The sequence below is a fragment of the Mustela putorius genome, unplaced genomic scaffold (genome assembly GCF_011764305.1).
Source record: "Mustela putorius furo isolate JIRA1106 unplaced genomic scaffold, ASM1176430v1.1 tig00003974_pilon_pilon_pilon, whole genome shotgun sequence".
NCBI classification, from domain to species: Eukaryota; Metazoa; Chordata; class Mammalia; order Carnivora; family Mustelidae; genus Mustela; species Mustela putorius.
In genome coordinates, this window is record NW_025422117.1 from 2,033,822 (window position 1) to 2,054,462 (window position 20,641).

The 20,641-nt window shown below is 39.3% G+C and overlaps 1 protein-coding gene across 1 annotated transcript in view; it reads right to left on the minus strand.

The window, feature by feature from the left end:
• GPC6 (glypican 6) overlaps nucleotides 1-20,641 on the minus strand; it is a 1,108,049-nt gene that overhangs the window by 519,124 nt on the left and 568,284 nt on the right. The window contains exon 3 of the mRNA XM_045070877.1: nucleotides 17,295-17,686. Coding sequence (XP_044926812.1) covers nucleotides 17,295-17,686 — 392 coding nt within the window. The remainder of the gene's footprint in view (nucleotides 1-17,294; nucleotides 17,687-20,641) is intronic.

Here is a 20,641-nt window from a genome sequence, read left to right on the forward strand (position 1 = left end):
CATATCCAAATTGCCGTAGTGCTTGCTCTGAGGAGCACTGAAGATAGAATGGTCGCTCTTCTTTTGGGTACCGAGCTACAGTCTTCAGGTGAAGAAGGACCATCCCACGGGAAAATGTTGTAAAAACTTCAAAGTAACATATGTACAAATCCACATGAACACGATAAAAAAGCTTAGGGTAGAGATTCTGAAATGAGGCTGAGTGAAAAACAAAACAAAACAAAACAAAACCAATTAAAAAAAAAAAAAGCAAAAACCCCACAACTAATTAAGCAATTCGGTGAAAGGAGCTTCCTAGAGACACCAGAAGTGACGATGAGCAGGTTTTAGTGAGTGTTGAATGAGGTAAGAGATGAGTTGATGAGGAGAGGAAGGCATGATGGGTAAGACACAGGGCAGAGAAAACGCTCACACAAACATTCATGTGGGGCAAAGCTGGAATGAATTTGCTGGAATAAACCCAGGCATGGAGTTGGGACTAATGATACAGGGCAGCAAGGTGAATGCGCGGTTGAGGACTTGAAGGCTTGGCTGCCCACCTCGGACCTGTCAGTGTCTTGTCCAGGGAGAGGGATCTGGCATTCAAGTCCATTCCTTGCAGACCGCTAAGCGCTTAGCAAAACATTCCTGATTACTGGAGTAATTGACAAGCAATTTACCTCTGGGATTTATGATCAGCGCAGTGACTTCCTCAAAATGGCATGTGATGAAATGTTCTCAGGATGCCCGGGAGAAGATGCAGAGCCTAAAAGCTGGGAGAGCTTCCCCGAGGGGACAACAGCCCGTGCTTCAGGGGATCAGAGTTTAGATTTCAGAAACTGAGCCAGTTTCTGGAAAGGGAAAGACACACATGGGAAGCAGCACGAGACGACAAAGTGATTATGCTGCTCCGAATGCTTCAGCTCGCTTCCTAATAAATTGCTTTGTAAGGTGGCTGAGTGGGGAAAAGGAAATGCAACCGTAGATGTTGGGATGAACACAGAGCCAGAGTCTGAGGCTGCAGCTAGACAGAAATTACTGACAAACTTTCTCCCCCTTGGAAATACACTGACATAGTTGTAACCTCTCAAATAGATTTCTGACTCAGCGGTGAGCAGCAGGGAGAAAATGACACTGCATAGCTAAAATGATGGGAAGCTGACAAGAAACCGCCTGCCTCCTGAAACTGAGTCAGAACCATGCTCTGAAAAACCGCTAACCTAATATTCTCCGCTCTCCTGAGAGAAACGATTTCAAATCTCCCAATAAATCAGTTTACATATTCTAAATTAATTTAATGAATGGAATTATAAAAGAAGTCTAAAGTCAGCTTTCTAGCACAATGGTGTTCGGAGCCTGGGGGTTGGGGGACCGCAGGCATCCGGAACGTGGAGGCTGCCACAGAGCTAGCGGCGTCTGCCTGCTGGTCTGACCTTCCCGATCACCAAGGGAAACTCAGGAACACATCAAAGTTTTCAGAATGATGATGAAAGTATCAATTCCACAATAGGAGATACTGAATAGGATCCCTCTTATGATAAGCTCTTCCCTGACAGTGAAAGGCATCAGGGGAAGATGAATGTCAACTCTCTCAACCTCTGGGGCATCACCTTAATGCATCCAAATAGTAATTCACTAAAACTGTGATTTGCCGGTTTCTTTTTAAAAAAAAACCTGTGTGCTAAAATGTTTTATGAGGAATCTAAGGAAGCCAATTCTTCAGAGGCTTTGGCTTGAAAGGCACCTTCTTTACCCAAAATATGCAGAAATACTCTCAAATCTGTCTGAATACAAATCAGTCATGTGGTTTTGAGTCATTTAATCCCGGGATGGGCCACCTTTATGGGTATTAAGGCCCCTTTTGAAGAGCCAAAAATTTCAGAGAGCACCCCCCACCCCGTGATAATATTCGTACATTTGTGTTGTTTACAACTGGTGCTGACACCCACCCATACCGGCCAACTCCTGCATTCATGTTTCTCATCCACCTCCCCAAGGCAGATGGAAAACCATGGATTAATCCATCCATGATGATTTACCACCTTCCTGATGCTCATTATATGTATGGGCTTTGGTAGTATCACATGCAAAACCTCGGCGGGACCAGCAAGAGGAAATCTCTCAATAAAAAGTGTCTGTTATTTACACCAGAGTTCCAGGAGGGCCCCCAAAGCATTACACAAACACAGACTCCTTCTCTATTTTGCCCATAACCGGAGGAACCTGCATCAATAATCCACCACAAGAGTTTAGACTTCCTGGTGTGAGTTCCTAAAATTCTTTGCTCTCAATAGGAAGATGATGCATTGAAACTCTGTATTTGCTTTGTCTGCAACCTCAGCCACTAGCCACATGCGGCTCTTGAGCAAAGGAAATATGGCTAGTCCAAAAGTGTGATTTGTTGTCAGTGCAAAACAGAAACTTAAGGACTTATTGCAAGAAACATAAAGTAGCTCCTTAGTGATTTTTGTATTGATTACATATTTAAATGACCATGTTTGGGATAGAATGGGTTAAAAATTTGCCATTAAAATGTTTCGCCTGTTTCTTACTATCTTAATGGGCTTACAGAACATTTTAAATTGCGTTTGTAGTTCCCATCACATTCCTTTTGGACAGCACTGCCATAGACCAAGAGGTTTTACATAAGGGGTTGCATTCAGAACAAAGCCTCAACTCTGGGGGAGGCAGTACAGATTTGTAGCCTGGGCTCTTTGCCATACACCCCAGGATCCTCATAGATGGGATCATAACCATACCTGTATCTTAGGTTTGACATAAGAATTAAGCAACAATGTGTGAAAAATACTTAGCCTAGTGGCTGGCACATTCATTCTTCCATTTGCATTAGATGGAAAGAGATTCTGATAAGAGTGACGAAGTTATGATGACTTTGACGGGGAAAATTCTAGGCCTGTGCTTGCTACTAGGGTCCATTTTGGTAGGAATAAACTTCCAGCTGTGTGAATCATAAGGATCGTCTTTAAGACGGGATTCTTTAGTGACTCCAACACTAAGAATACTACAGTTTCTTCCTTAGCCATTGGCTTGCTTTTATTTGATTAAAGGATACGGTCCACCTAATATTGATAGCTAACAGAAGGCTTAAAGGAAGGTTGGCACATTCGTATGCCAAGGAGTCAACAATTACAAGTGAGGTTTACTTTTTTTAAAATTTTAAACAAAGAAACTATTTGCCAATAAAATATTTAGAATATATATACTTTCAAAAAAACCCCAAAAAAACCTTCTGATCATTTTTTTCCCCTTGAAACACTGTCTTATTTGTCTTTCACTTTTTCACTTTTAGTAGAGACACAGGTAGAGAGAAACAATTCTCTATTATGAGAAAAACAGCCATACGATTTGATAGATGGCAAGCAATACTGACTTCAGAATCAGGCCAACAGGGGAAATCAGGTGGGCCTCAAACTAAACCTTGAATGCTTCACCCAAAACAACTCAGTCTAAACATTCTTTAACTCTAGCCAATTTTTGCCATCCAGAACCCAGGGCCAGGCTGGAGAGATCTTCAGAAATTGTAGAAATCCACATTTTAAGTCAACCCTCTCCATTAACATTATTTGAAATCTTAAAAAGAATTCATACCAAATAAAACATGTCCCTGGGCCAGTGAGGACTAAGGTCCACAAGTTTGCAATCTGGCTTAGAGCCAGACTTTTGGCCCAACAGGGAAGATTACCCAGGAAATGCTCATATTTTCAGTCAGCTTCATTCCTGCCTCTGCTTTACGTTTACACCTTTTTTTTGCCTTTTTGAACAAAACAAAACAACACAGACAAACAAACAAAAACACTGCTTCTTAGCTCTCTGGAGTACATATAACCCAGTCAGTAAATTTCAACAGTGAAATATATGATAAGGAAATCATGGAACTCTCACGTATCTTGGCATTTCAGAGTGCAAAGCGAGTAAAGCTAAATACGTATGCAAACACAAACTCCTTGAAACAGTTGTTTCCTTTTCCTAGCAAGAATGTCCAGGCAATGGGCCACCTGGATGGCTCAGGCGTTAAGCATCTGCCTTCGGCTCATGTCATAATCCCAGGGTCCTGAGATCGAGTCCCGCATTGGGCTCCCTGCTCAGCGGGAGGCGTGCTTCTCCCTCTTCCACTCCCCCTGCTTATGTTCCCTCTCTTGCTGTGTCTCTCTCTGTCAAATAAATAAAAATCTTAAAAAAAAAAAAAGAATGTCCAGAGGGTGACTATTTGTGACAGATCCCCAGATATATTGGTAGCAACCAAAGTCTTTAGGTTGTGAAAGAATTCTTTAAGAAATAAGAGGATTTTTTAAAGAAATGCTATTGATGTGGAGAAATACTTCTGATGTTAAAGAGAAGTTAAAGAGAAAAAAGTAGAATTCAGTATGAATCATCTCACAGGATTTAATAATATGTAATTTAAAAATATATGAGGTACAAAAAGACGAGAAACACAAACTTCTAACACTGATTATCTTTTAACTAATCTTTGACATTGGTTGGGTGGTGGGAATGTAAGATTATCTTACTTTGTTCTTTGGGCTCTTCTGTGTTTTCCATATTGTGTTTCTAGATGAGCACTTACTGATTTTACAGTCCGAAAACAATACGAGAAACGCATAAAATTATTTTACTAACTACCAAGAAAAATAAACAACTAGGGGATCTAAGCTAGGGTAAAAATTTTATTTAAACTTTCTTGGTAATTTGAAGGGCAAAAAAAAAAAAAGTCTATTTGGCTTCAGTGATTTGTCAGATTATCTCACTTCCTGAATTCATTTGGTCCCATAATCACAACACAACTGATAAACTACATACGGATCCAGAGTGAGAACTGGCCTAACTGGGCGTTGGAGGTTTTACAATGAATCCAACAACTGGCCTATTGGACTGGAAGAAAGCCATCACTTTAACAATTATTTTAAAAAAAAAAATCTGCACAAATGAAAAAGACTTTCAATCTGGATTCTATCTGTCATCTTAGCCAAAATGTCAAGGTACTTTTTTCTCCATTCCAAAATAGGTATTTCTGGTATTTTATGGAAATAGTATCATAAATATTTTATATAGTCATCTTCTGTCTACAAAGGCAGCAGGATATCACAACGTTTGTCTTTTCAATAAAATGCTTCATTGCAAGTACAGTTACATTCTCCCTAGCCCAAGCTTCTCACTGGAGCACCACAAACCTAAGAAGGGAGGAATGAGAGTGTCTGCAGAGCGCCTGGTTCTCTGCAATGGTTTAAAGCATGAAAAAAATCTCCGATTTCTCACTAACTGCTGTCGACTTTCATTGAAAAACAGTGAAATGAATGCAGCCTTATACTTAGATACACTTTTAGCAAGAAATGGGTTTTTAGAAAGCCAAGAGCAAAGGAGGAAATTTCTAACATTCATTATTTATCAACTAGTATATTTCTTTAGGGAGAGACTCAAATTCATAAGTACTATGAGAATCGTATACAGAATAATACATTTTCATAATTAATAGATTTACAGATGCTTAAAATGTTGAATGGATTTTTCTGATTACAAAATCCTATCTAGAGTGAACACAGAGAAGCCTTCCTTCCTGACTTCTTAAGATACTACAAACTGAAGAGGACACAATTTCCATATAAAATCCTGCTATCTGTGGAGTATTAAACACGACTTTGGCATTTTTGACATGCAGCATATTCCTGCAAGGATAGCAATGAATTTTTTAAAAATCTGTTTATGCCAGTCGCTTAAGTGTCAACTGATGTTAACTTGAAATATCTATTGATTGAGACTAAGGTCTTACTTACATCTGAATGTCAAAGTCACCATTATCCCATTACTGACATTGTGAACTGTCCATTTTCACTCTTGGCTCTCCGATTTAGACACAAGAAAATGGAGAGTTTCGACACTGTGTGGGTTGATTGCTATTTTCCGAGCATCTGGGATTGACCCCGTTGCGTTTGGGCGATCACTCATCAAGACAAAGAGGTAAAATGCATACACAGGAAAGGAAATAATCCTTGCTTGTAATCATGAAGATAACAATGGAGAAAATGAATGGCAGGTAATAACATATCCCCCATCTTCTACCCAATCAGATACCTACAGGACCTAAGTCCTCATTTATAAAAAAAAAGAATACCAATATGTCATAGTCTATGTAAGTTTGGCTTCACCATGTCAGCACTTTTAATGCCATAGATCTGCCAAGCTTTATATTAAAATTCTTTTTCACATGGATCTGGGCTCGTCAGCCTCTACGGCACATGGATACAGCCTCAGAGAACATCCTTGTTACACTCAATCTCTGAAGACGGGACAAGAAGAGAGAAATCCTCCAGTCTTTTAAGTTCGGCCTATCAGAGCACACAGCCCGCGGTGTCCTGTCAGCACGCAGGATGTGCTTTTGCATGTGTAAGTAATTACAACTGTGGTTCGAATATCGTTACACAAAACCTTCTAGTAGCAGAAGCGTACACGCATTCAGAGATATGAATCCAAGAACAGAGCTGGTGTTGACACTGGAATCAAGTGTCAGGTCCGGCTTTCTTTATGAAGCCATTTCAGAAGCAGTATTCTTTGAGTTACTGTACTCGAGTTTTATCCTTGGGCCTTTTTTATTTGTGTTGTACCCTAATTGGCACATTTCACCAGTGGCCATTCCCTATTAGGAACAAAGACGTCTGCCTTAGCACACGTTTTCCAGGGGCCCCAGAGGAGTTCTCGGACTTTCGGGGCCAAGGCAGACAGTAGATGTGTCAATCAAAGCAGGTTTACAGGAGCCCAGGAAGGAAGTGAACACAGAGAAGGCGCCCCAGGGGAAAAGGCTGGTTCAGGAAGCCACAATAAAGGGGTAAAGGGAAACTGCAGGCAGGAAGGAGAAAGCCCGGACACACCAATAAAATCAAGCCAAATCCATTATTTTGTTTTCTTAGCATTATTCTAGAACAGTACATCTCAGACTAACTATCTGAGGCTCAAATGATCTCGACAGGCCTTGGCAGGTGGTCTGATTCTTCCCGATACGTTAGGACCTGATACCTGATCCGACAGAGCTTAACTAAGATGCGGATCCAATGAGGAGACTCACCAGGAGAGTTCAACGATACTCAAGAAAAAGTCCGCTGGTGGTGTTTAGGATGCTGGGGCCAATGTGGAATTGCTATCAAGACTCTTTAAAGGCTTTCAATCTTTGTTCTTATCTTATTGCAAAGCCCTATGAGCCTGCTCAGGAGCGCCAGCCTATGGACCAGGCTTTGTTCAGCCTGTTCTAGGATGTGTAGCAAGTGGCAGAAGACGTAACTTCTCAACCACTGAACACCAGTCTGGTCACACTGAGCTTGCTAGCTAGTAACATCCTAATGGCCAGATCCCAAGGTCTGTCTGCTCTGTGCCCGCCGTGTGACTATCTGCAACATTTGATGTCGTCGATTACTTAATTTCTGAGATTCTGCTCCCCGTCCTTTCAGGACAATATGCTTTTCTGGCTCTTGTCACCTGTCTTCTTTCTCTTAATCCTCTTTAAATCGTTTTATGCATTGATGCTTCCTCTGATCCTATTCTTTACTCTCTGGAGCCGAATGGTATCAACCTTTGCCAACAAACATTTACAGGGTGGTGATTCTCAAAACCAGTCGGCAGGCAGACAGCGGTTATTAACGTGAACAACATTGTGCCATGAGCTGTGCTTGCTGCTGGGGAGAGAGCCCAAGAAGACACACCACCGGTACACTTGCTGGTGTGTTGTTCTCCCCTGGGGTACTCTGCACTGTGCTCCGCCTGTGCAGACCCGCATCTCATCACTGCTTATCTGGGCTGTTGCAAGTTTCCCACCACTGCACCTGCCAACAGTCTCGCATTCCAGATTACCATCTCCATGGACCATCTTTTTAAAGTGAGTGTCTGACCATATACTTGTCCTTTGAAAAATCACTGTTACCCCTTGCCTATGCCAAGTCCTTCACATTCCTGAACTTAAAATATGACCCAAATAATATCATTCCAATCGATCTCCTGGCATCCTGTAAAAAACACCATGACCTTTCATGATTTGTGCCTATGAACCTGTTGGGCCCCTGGCAAGAACACCTTACATCCTTTCTCCCCGTGTAACACCTATTCATTCTTTAAGTCTGAGTCTGTCCCCTCCTCTACAGCGTTTTTTCCAATTTCCCAAGACAAAGAGGGACATGCATTTCTCTGGATTCACACAGTGTTCTATACACATCTCTGCCTTTGCCCTTATCATTTGCACCACACTTGAACGTTTGGATAGTCTTTGATTTCCTCAAGGACGATGCTATTTGTTGTTATTTCCTGTTTCTTGTAGAACAATGCCTGACACACAGTAAGTGCTCAGCATACAGTTGTCCCTCAAAAATACTAGAATGCTTCTAACCACAGAAAGTGATGTTGTTGTTTTTTTAATTATTCAGGCAAAATAGCCATGCACAAAGTGGTTAGTGAAATAGTTTTTACTCGAGTTCAATGTAGGTCCCCAGCTTAATCTGTAGCTATCCATTTCTTTGTATTTTATGCCTCGGGGACACCCTCTGCCTGCAGCTACCTGCACACATCATTTGGTTTCATCCCTCTGCTCACTGTTGCCTTTGCCTGTAGCATCCTACCCCATGCCAGATGCCCTCGTCACCTGCCCAATACCCATGCATCCTTCAACACATGGTTCAGGCTCCTGTGTCCCTGAAAGTTTTACAGCACAGGAGATGAAGCTAGGTCCCTCTCCTTTCTGTTTCAGGACATTTATTGCACAATTCTCTCAGTAGGCATTGATTCTCTGTGTGTCTCTCTCTCTTCCCAATTAGTACGTGCAAATACGTTAACTTGCTTGATTGTGGTATCTCGAGAACTTACCAATAATACTTGACATATGATATACAATGAACAAGTGTTTATTGATGAGGGCAGAAACTAATTTCCAGAACACTTCCACTTTTGTAAGAATCCACACTTGGATCAGATGAATATTGGGTTATCACAACCACTCCATCTTGGACCCTAGAGGAGAGGAAGACTATACCTGTTAGGAACGGTCAGAACCGTGGTTCACAGACTTTTCCTAGTTCTGCTTTATTTAGACAGAGTTAAGGAACTTATTAACTTCTCCTTTCAATAGGAATAAAACTTCATTATCAAATGCAACAGGGAGAAAGGTGCTCATTTTAATGGAATTCCAGTAGATAGTATAACTTCTATATAAAATAGCGTAACTGAGGTATAGGTATTAGAAAGAGACACAAGCTACAAAAAGAATATACAAATAGCTTTTTTTAAAAAAAAAGATTTATTTATTTTAGAGAGACAGAGAGAGAGAATGGCAGGAAAGTCAGAGGGAGAAGGAGAGAGAGAATGGCAGGAAAGTCAGAGGGAGAAGGAGAGAGAGAATATCAAGCAGACTCCTGCTGAGTGCGGAGCCTGGCCTGGGCTCAATCCCAGGACACTGAGATCATGACCTGAGCTGAAACAAACAGTCAGAAGCTTAATCATGGCCTGAGTCACCTTGGTGCCCCACAAAATAGCTTTTAATGCATTGGAAATAAATGGCTTCATTTTCCTCAATTTCTACCCTCTTCTTATCTCAACCATTTTTAAGATCCATACACCTAAACTATGTATTTTCAAGAGAACTTAAAATTAATGAGAAATTTTGACTGTTTTAATCAAAATAACCAAAGTGGTTTTTTTTTTTTAAGTTTTTTTTTTAATTCCAGCTAGTGAACATATAATGTAAAATTGGTTTCAGGAGCAGAATTGAGTGATTCATCACTTACATACAACACCCAGTGCTCACTGCAAGTGCCCTCCGTAATGCCCACCACCATTTTGCCCATCCCGCTACCCACCTCCCCTCCAGCAACCCTCAGTTTGTTCTCTATATTTAAGACTCTTACATTTTGCCTTCCTTTCTTTTTATCCCTGTCCATATGTTCATCTGTTTTGTTTCTTAAATTCCACATATGAGTGAAATTATATGCTATTTGTCTTTCTCTGACCGATTTACTCTGCTTAGTTAGCATCCTCTGCTCTAGCTCCATCCACCCTGTTGCAAACAGCAAGATTTCATTTTTTTGTTGGCTGAGTAATATCCCATTGCATATATACACCACCTCTTCTTTATCCATTCATCACTTGATGGACACTTGGGCTCTTTCCATAGTTTGGCTACTGTTGATAATGCTGCTATAAACATTGGGGTGCATGTGCTCCTTTGAATCTGTTTTATTGTATTCTTTGGGCAAATACCTGGTAGTGCAATTATGGTTGTAGGGAAGTTCTATTTTTAACCTTTTTTTTTTTCCTTTTTAAGATTTATTTATTTATTTTGGGGGGGGTATATGGAGAAGGGCAGAGAGAGAGAGAGAGAGACCGAAGCAGACTTTGCGCTGAGCCCAGAGCCCGACACCAGGCTCAATATCATGACCTTGAGATTATGACCTGGGCAGAAACTGAGTGGTACACTTAACTGACTGGGCTACCCAGGTGCCCCTCTATTTTTAACTTTTTGAGGAAACTCCACATTATTTTCCAGAGTGGCTGCACAAGTTTGCATTCCACCAATAGTGTAAGAGGGTTCCTCTTTCTCTACATCTTTGCCAACATCTGTCATTTCCTGCATTATTAATTATAGCCATTCTGACTATATCATCATGGTTTTGATTTGTAGTTCCCTGATGATGAGTGATGTTGAGCCTCTTTTCATATGTCTGTTGGCCATCTGTGGGTCTTCTTTGGAAAGATGTCTTTTCATGTCTTCTGCCCATTTCCTAACTAGATTATTTTGGGGGGTGTTGAGTTTGACAGCTTCTTCTGCTTCTGCTGCTGCTTCTTCTTCTCCTTCTTCTTCTTCTTCTTCTTCTCCTTCTCCTTCTTCTTCTTCAGAGAGAGAGAGATTGACCAAGCAAGCAAGAAGGGATGGGAAGACCAAAAGGAGAGAGAAAGAATCCCAAGCAAACTACATGCTGAGCGTGGAGCCCAACATGAGGCTGGACCCTACTACCTTGAAATCATGACCTGAGCCAAAATCAAGAGTCAGACACCCAACTGACTGAACCACTCAGGAGTTTGATAGGTTCTTTGTAGATTTTGAATACTAACCCTTTATTAGAATGTCATTTGCAAATATCGTCTCCCATTCCTTAGGTTGCCTTTCAGTGTTGATGATTATTTCCTTTTCTATGCAAAAGCTTTTTATCTTGATGAAGTCCCAAAGTTCATTTTTGGCCATTCTTTCCCTTGTCTCTGGAGACATGTCTAGTAGGAAGTTGCTCCCACAGAGTTCAAAAAGGTTGCTGCCTGTGTCCTTTTCTATGATTTAGATAATTTCCTGCATCATATTTAGGTCTTTCATCTATTTTGAATTTATTTTGGGATATGGTATAACAGAGTGGTCCACATTGTATTCGTTTGCATGCAGCTGTCCAGTTTTCCCAGTACTATTTGTTGAAGAGACCATCTTTTTTCCACTGACTATTCTTTCCTTCTTTGTTGAAGATTAGTTCACCATATAGCTGTGGGTCTATTTCTGCGTTTTCTATTCTGTTCCATTGATCTATGTGTCTGTTTTTGTGTCACTACCATACTGTCCTGATGACTACAGCTTTGTAATATAGCTTGAAGCCCAGAACTGTGATGCCTCCAGCTTTGCTTTTCTTTTTCAAGATTTGGCTATTTGGGGTCTTTTGTAGTTCCATACAAATCTTAGAATAATTTGTTCTAGCTCTGTGAAAAATTCTGGTGGCATTTTGATAGGGATTGCATTAAATGGTAGACTGCATTGGGTAGCACTACACCATGGTAAACTTCATACATTTTCAATGAATTATATTAATAAGCTATTTTCATGATAATGGCTCTTAGCACTAGTATTTTGTTACTATTTTTATCATGAAATTATTTATTTATCAACTGAAAAGTACTTTCTAAATATAATGTCCACACCACCATCATAAAAGCAGCAAGCATGCATTATTTATGCTGACTTAAAAGTTGTAAACATAGAAACATTATTGATAATTTCAAAAGACTTATCTAGTCTTCCTAACACTGTAAATTACTGAAGTAACCTACATTGAATAATCATCAATTACAGAAGAAAATACACTAACCACAGAAGAACTATAAAAAGGTTTCATTCACCTAAGACCTTTCTGTGGTCCTTTTCATTTTTGGATGACTCCACAGAAGTTAACTCCAATTAGAAGATTGCCATAAAAGGCACAAGACAAATGAGTCAGGTGATAGCTATAATAGGTGGTCTTACCTTATATCTTAAATTCTTTCCCAAAAGCAAAGAGCTAAATAGAATACCATTTCTCTTGTAAATTTTATCCATGGTAAATTCTTCAGAATGGTTTTCCACTGCGATCAGAGAATGCTCTCAATGGATGTATTTCATAGCCTTTATTTCATCAAATTTGATGATGAATTTTCTCAGCCTTATAGTCCATCAACCACATTTATTGAAAATTGACTCTCTGTTTATTGCTTTCTAGGCATTGCATTGTTAATGCAAAGCTGTTTACTCAGGTAGATGAACCAGCCAGGAGGCTCTTCATGCAAAAACAACAGTGTGTGTAGCAGACATGGCAGGTGTCTACTGATGAATATATTCTGGTCTTCCTAAAGACTAAAAGTCAGACTTTCTTGTCAAAGTCATGACCCACAAGAAAGAAAGATTTTAGGTATATGGATGCATGGATGGATAAGTGGACAGATAGATACATAGACAGACAGGCAGAAAAAAGATCTATGGCAGTCTTTAGCAATAGTGTAAGTTCTCTGGATCTCAGCTCTATTATCGACCGCACTGTCTGGAATGAATCATTGAAAAGACTTGCATAGTTGATGTAGTTGTATTGACATAATTTACAATGTTTACTCATAGAACTCACTTTTATTAAAGCAGAAAGATAGGAAAGTCGTGTCTTCTTTGTTTAAATGGCATCAGGACAGATCCGTGAAGACACAAGAGTCATTTCTCTATTTGCCTTCATGATAAATAGTTGAAGCTTGGTCTAAGTAGACAACCTGTTAACACCTCTTCAGGCAGGCCTCTGTCTGTGGGCTTCACAGAATCTGACAAGCTGCCATCCATGTTTCCTGTCACGAATGGGTGTATTTATAATAAGGGCATGAGAGTGGTGTTTTCAGAAAGGGACAAAGCTAAAGAATAGTCCAGATGCTTTCTCTCCAGGCTACAACATTATCAAAATTTGCTTTTTATCTTCCTTTAAGGGCTTCACCTTCCATGCCTACCTAGTATCATTCAGCACAATATGGGGCATGGAAAGTCAATGCTTAAAAAGTCAGGAACAGCAGTAAACCTGATAAACTAAAGAGGGTAACTCGGGGACTTGATCATATCTAAGCTAATTAAGGGAATCAGAGAGGGACAATGGCAAAGTCCTTCCCCACTCCAATCTTTTTCATTAAAATGGTTTTAAATCCACTCTCCACCCACACATAGCCTAGAGCTTAAGACAGTATGTTATCAATAATCTTAGAAACCCCTGTCCTTCATATATAAAATCCTTCATATATAAAATCTCCAAACCTAACCCCAAAGGTAATGACCATCTGATGTTTGTGTTTACAGCTTAAAAATTTTATCTCACATATATCTTATTCCTAAATACTGCATTGCTTCATTTTATATAGTATTGGAACTTTATATATATTGTATGCTTTGGTGATTTTCTTCTCTCAAAATGAGGTTCCGTGATTCATCCACAAGTGTGGCTATAGTTCACTTATTTTCATTGCCACATAAGATTTCATGGTGTAAAGGATTCATGATGGACACAGATGGGACGTTTGTGATCTTTTCACTTTTCATGTTATTGCAAACAGTGCTGCTGTTAACATGAATTTACATATCTACCTGTACATGGATGTACATGCCTACTTGATCCCTTCCAGGGGTAGAACTGGAGTTTTGGAATATGCACTTTTCAATGGTAAGGTATTTTTTAATTGCTGTCCAAAGTGAACATGTCCACTTATACGTCCACCAATAAAGTATGCAAGATACCAAATCTCCTTATTTTGTCGACCCTTGGCACTAGATAAAAATAGTTATTCAAAGAGAAAACGAATCCTGGCTAGCTGACCACAGATGCTCACTCCAAAATCGTTCAATACTTCTAAGAACCAGATCTCCATCGCTTCTCAGCCTTTTGACTAAGATCAAGTGTAGAACCAGATCTCCAGTTATAGTTACTTAAAATTAACTAGCTCCATTCAGTACCTAGAAGAAGACAAGGCTTTTATCTATAAGATGGCAAAGAAGAAATTTAAAAAAATAACTGTGTTGATACCTACAAAATATTCCTCCATTTTTCTGGTAAGAAAATTCCCTATAATATCATGTCAGAATATTTGTGTCAAATGGCTGCGTTTTGCCAAAGAGATAAACTTCCCAGTCAAAACAATTAATTAGAAGCTATTAATGATATCTTCCCCAAGATTTAGGAAGCCACTGAAAGAGAGACGAGAAACAGAAAGAAAAAAAAAAGTATTCTCCAAATCAAGATGCAGGAGATAACCTGGTTTGTTGATTTCCATTTGGGAATTCTACCTTGAATTCCTTCCCTCTTCTGCAATCATTTCATCAACTTTAAATCACTCAAGTAATGGACCACAGGGAGGTTTCCGATTTATGAACAGCTTATATCTCCAACACCATTCTTCCTTCTCTGTTTAATTTATTTAGCCCTGTAATATTTTATTCTTATTACAAAAAAAAAGTACTTTGGGTGCTGAAAATTATCAGCACACCAATAATCCTAGTAGATCTATTTCTGGTATACTCAGCTACTGACCATCTGGTAATCATTAGGAGAGAAAGTTCATTGGTAAAAATGTGTAAATCCTTGAGTCATAAGGTATTTTCTTTTCTTTCTTTCTTTTTTTTTTTTTTAAGATTTTATTTACTTATCTGACAGAGAGGGAGAGAGAACACAAGCAGGGGGAACAGGAGAGGGAGAGAAACGGGTTCTCCATGGAACGGGGACCCCGATGCAGGACTCGATCCCAGGACCCTGAGATCATGACCTGAGCCACTCAGGTACCTCCATAAAGTATTTTAGAAAAAAAAGATGCTCAGCTTCTTTTAAACTGCATATCTCTATCTGTATCTCTCTCTCTTTCTCTCTATTTTTCTACCAGAAGGTAGTGCGCAAATGTTAGCCCAAGATTTATGATTTGCCTAGATTAGGGCTCATGAAACTCAGGCCAGACAAGGCAATGTCTGCACAGAACAGTCAACATTCCATGGTCACAGGACCACAAACGACATCACAAACCCACAGCAGTTGCTCGCCAAATGGATGTTGCCTATGCAAGGATCAGGAGAAGCATGAGCTTAGTGTTTCTTCTCATCATGTCCAGAAAAAAAATGCAAAGCCATACTCTACTGGTGGTTGCTCCATGATGTCAACCTCCAGGCAAGAAAGACTAGTAGATTAGATTTTCATCAACAAAGACCTCAGACTGAGATAGGGAATGATAAAAGGGAGGGAGGCATCTCTGGGCAAGTGTTAATGCTACCTTCTGAGAATTGGCAGTGGCTCTCCCAAGACTTTTTAGATACTTTGCTAGAAAACACTCTCTTATTGTACCAGAACATCCCCGGGCCAAAATATTTGCATATAATTATTATTCCCACTCAGCCAGAATCCAAGTAAACAATCAAGGATGTTGCATTGCATACATCAGTCCATGCTTTGAATTTCTTACCTTGTGTTGTTTTAAAAGCTGGTTGTGTGTTTCATTCTTCAACAAAAGCAAAGACTTCAATTTGAAGCCCCTATAACTAAAGTTATCTTTATTTTTAAATTTTTTTTCAAAAAACCTATCTGTTCAAGAATATATGGGGTATATGTTTATTTCTTGTACTTTTCTATATTTTAGACTTTCTCAACTGATATTTCCTCTTGCTATTCCACCTGGCTAATTCCTTATTAATCTACTTTTGGGGCTCTAGTTCCTTTACCGCTAGAATATTGTTGATTTTCAGTTGAAAAAAAAAAAAAACATTGTTTTTATATCAGTATCACATGCCCTTAATATTACTAAATCCCATGTGACTATCATTTTTAGAAATTTCTTGAAAATAGTCTTTCCCTATGCCCACATCAACTGTGTATGGACATGTAATTTAAAAATGGATTGCTATGAAATTTATAAATAGTGCCATGGAGAAACACTTTTGAAGGGGATACACAGTCTTCATGCAAGATGTAAATACTGAGGACTTCAAAGTGGAGAAAAAGAAACATGGTAGCATGGAACCCATAGCTATGAGAAGTGTGTGGCTCTTTGCCATAGCCCTGCAATAAGAAAGTACTTTTGGGAATTAATCTTTGTACAAATATGACCTTTTTAGGTGACATAATACCAGATTACTGTTACGTATTGTTTTTACTTTACCTCTTAGAGTAATCACCTTCCAGTTTATTTGTGGGGCTGACCTCATAAATGGGCAAGCCCATCTCCTAAGGACAGTTGAATGTCAAGGAAGAATTTAACAAAGGCAAATATCCTAAACACAGGAAGCAGTCAATGTTTAAAGAAAGCAGTGGAGAAAGACCCCTTGCATTAAAGGTTTAGAGATATCCTCAAGGAAAGGCATGATGGGTATTCATCATTTATCTTGCTTATAAGCCCAATGTAGTATGCGGCATTGAATTACAAAGCTAAAGGATAACAAAAGGAATTCTCCGCCAGAATCTGTACTTTGTATTCCTTATTCCTCCCTAATCCAGTTGCACAGGTGTTAGCAAAGGGATCTTCCTCCACTACTAAGGAATTTGGCCACTTTCATAAGAGTGATAAAGAAGAAGAAATGCTAGGAGCTGCTTTTCCGAACAGCAGCTTGTCTCTACTTGCAGACCTCATGATGTCTGTCGCCTTGTGACCTCCTCAAGGATTAGAACCTCCGGATGGACTGTTTCACGACTATTTATCATTCTGAAAACTCTGATCACAAGTGCCAAGTGGTCCTGGTTACAAGACACCTGTTTCCACACCATTTCCGATAAAAGCTTCTCTGCTATATCGCTGGTGAATGCTGACATTATATTCTAAACATGGAATGGACTGAAATCCTGACTTCTCTCACGCAAAGTAAGAAAAGAAAAAAAAACACCCTAAACCAGAATTAAACCTTGACCTTTATCTGATTTCTCTAAGAGCAAGCAAGGTCTGCTGTAAGGAAGAACTTTCACCTTGAATTTTTTTTTTTTTTGAACGGTTGTTTTAAAAACAGAGCAGAAGAGGAAGACCAATTAGAAAGACGGCAGATTTTCAATTACCTTGGAAACTCGGTTTGCAACTTCTCTGCCCACAGTGAGCCCCTGGACAAAAGTCCGGGCAGCAATGAAGGCGCGGGTGACCTGAATTTTCAGTTTCCGGGGTACATCTCCGAAGGGCTTCAGCTGGTCTGTGTACTTGCTCACACATTCCAAGTAGTCCTCGCTGAAGTGATACTGTGGGTTGATGAGCTGGAACATCCGTTCCAGGAGCCTAGCCCAGAAGTCATTGAGCATCTCCTCCAGATTTACATTGCCCCCGGTATAGTATCTTTTCAGCTCCGTGAAAAGGTCCTGGAACACTTCTGAATTCTGCATGTACAGCATTCCGTAGGTCCGTACAAACATATCGTTCAGTGACTTTTCTGCATTCTCCAGGAGCTCTCGGAAAAATTCTGGGAAGAAAACAAGGAAAAACCCATCGTTATGAATGGGTGAGAACTGGAATGGCCCATGCATCTACTTAGCTTAGAAACAACAGTTTCTAAAGTACCTTTTCAAACAAATATATATCCTGTGGATAAGATATCAATGAACAGGTGACAGTATTTTACACAAGACTTGCCCTAGATCTATGATCTTCTATGAGTCAAAGAAAACTGAAGACATGATATATGCTTGAGAGAACGTCCGTTAACATTAGGAGTATACCATTCACTACTCCTCCAAAGTAGTTGCTTCTTTTTTCATTTATTGTGAAATTTTAGGAAATCTGAATTTGATATAAACTCAAATCAAAATATGTTGCAAAGTATTGTCATTAACATAATAACAAATGCATACTGATACAAAACTTTTGCTCCGACCTATTTACCAATCAGTTCTAATACCAAATTCAATTAAATTGCTGTTATTTGGACTAGTTCATAAATGGTATATTTAAATTAGTGTAATATTTTGGACTCTTTGTAGTTGCTATATATAGCAATCAATTATCAGTGTTCAGAGATTCATAATGCAATTAAATTCACTTAATACCAAAGCTCTAATGAACATAATTTAGTTTGCCATAATGAATCAGAAAGTTATGAAGTACTTTGCATTGTCATTATAAATATAAACTATCATTTTATAGAGTTTGAATAAAATATAGGCAATTGGGCTTCCTGCCTAAAAAGTTCTAACTGAAAAAGAGTACACCAAGAAATGAATTCTGCTATCATGTAGGACTTGAATATTAGTGGGCTCACTTATAGGATGCAAGAAATTAGAACATTTTTTTAGGATTTTATTTAGTTTTTTGACAGAGAGAGAGAGAGATCACAAGTAGGCAGAGAGGCAGGCAGAGAGAGAGGGGGTGAAGCAGGCTCCCTGCTGAGCAGAGAGTCTGATGCGGAGCCTGATCCCAAAACCTTGGATCATGACCTGAGCCAAAGGCAGAGGCTTTAACCCACTGAGCCACCCAGGCGCCCAAGAAATTAGAAATTAATGTCACTGGGTACTGTTAGCCTCTATGGGCCTCACATGAGGCCCCCTGAGACATACTTCATGTATGTAAGGACACCTATCCATTTGCACAAATGAACTTCGGGAAGGAAGCTCAAGTCTTATCCCATTTGGAGAATGTGATTTGAGGTGGGGAAGAGGCTAAGACAAGATAATGCGTCTGAGTTTATAAATTCAAGTTCCCAACATTAGAGTGATCCTGTTTGACCTCTCATAGTTCTCTCCGTTCTCTGATACCATGTCCTCTCTCAGCTAATGTAAGGACAAATCAAGTACAGCACACCTCAAAGAGTCCCAGTAGGAATACCAACAAAAACAAGCAAACAAACAAGTTATTTCTTTTTTTTTCTGGAACCCTGGAGGGTTTTCTCCTGAGACACAGAAGGAAAGAAGCCATGAATCTCTCTACAGATTCCTTGGAAGTTAACATCTTATTTCTGCTTTATTAGAAGACCCTGAATTAGCCACTTTGGTTCTGAAAAATGTAATGTTGAACCACTGTTCTGATCATTAGATGGTGCCTGGAACAATAATAGGATTATTTTATAGTTGTTTTCAAATGAGACCAAAGCATCAAACCTTAAAAAGGACTCTATTCACATGTTTACCTTTTTACTATGAAAGAATACACTTTCCTAAATATAGAAATTTTGTTGCTATAGTGGCAGCAAAAATTGAGGGATTTCCTAGGTCATGGTTTACAAACCCTGTGTGATCTTATCCAAGCCACCAAATATTTCTTATCCTAATTTTTCCCCAAATGTAAAATCAGGATAAACATTATTAAGCCTCCCTAATCTTCAAGGATTCAGTAAGGAAAATCGGCGTTGGTGCAAAAAGAGTAAATTTTTCAAAATTTTCAAAGGATCAATTAATCAAAATATTTCTGTATGTTCTATGTCCATGTTATGCAATCAAGAACATTTCATAAGTTTTCAGAAATATTAGTTACCTAGTTTGTCCTAAAATGGAAAGGATACTAAATGATCAATATTAATACTAAAGTATAAAAATACCATATTCAAATCTTTCATTCTTGAAACCTCATGTGAGGCCCATAGAGGCTAACAGTACCCAGTGACATTAATTTCTAATTTCTTGGGCGCCTGGGTGGCTCAGTGGGTTAAAGCCTCTGCCTTTGGCTCAGGTCATGATCCAAGGTTTTGGGATCAGGCTCCGCATCAGACTCTCTGCTCAGCAGGGAGCCTGCTTCACCCCCTCTCTCTCTGCCTGCCTCTCTGCCTACTTGTGATCTCTCTCTCTCTGTCAAAAAACTAAATAAAATCCTAAAAAAGATTTCAAGAATGAATGGAAATAGCTTGGCCTTGTTGATAGAGGAGCCAGGTGAAAGGTGTTATAGATTGTGAACGAAACTAGAGAAGAATGGAAAAATCACTGAATTGAAAAATACTAATATAATGAGACTAGAAAGTGGATTCTAATCATGAGCTCGGGACAGCCTATTCATTTATCTTCTTTTTGAGGTCAATTATTTTGTTGGACTCAGGAATTAAAGCTTAATTTATTGAATACAGAGTACTGCCTTCAGCAATGAATAGTTAGTAATCAATAGTGTGGTCTGGATTTTCAAAGAGCTTAAAAAAAAAGTAAAAAAAAAAATCTTCTCACTCTCATTGCTCTGCAAAGACTGGAGGTATAAATGCTTCTCTACGAGGATGAAATTTTTATTTTTTTGCTTTTACTGAAAGTAACATTCCTTAGGCTATTCCCCTCCTGATACAGGGAACATGAAATATTGGACTTCTGCCTGCTGTGAGGCTGAATGGTTGAAAACAGCCTGCTCTCTTATTGTATCTTGTGGTTTGCTTCTGTATGCCTAAATTCATATTCATCATTGAATAATGACACCAAGTTCTCATCTATCAGTAAATAGGGCTCAAGAA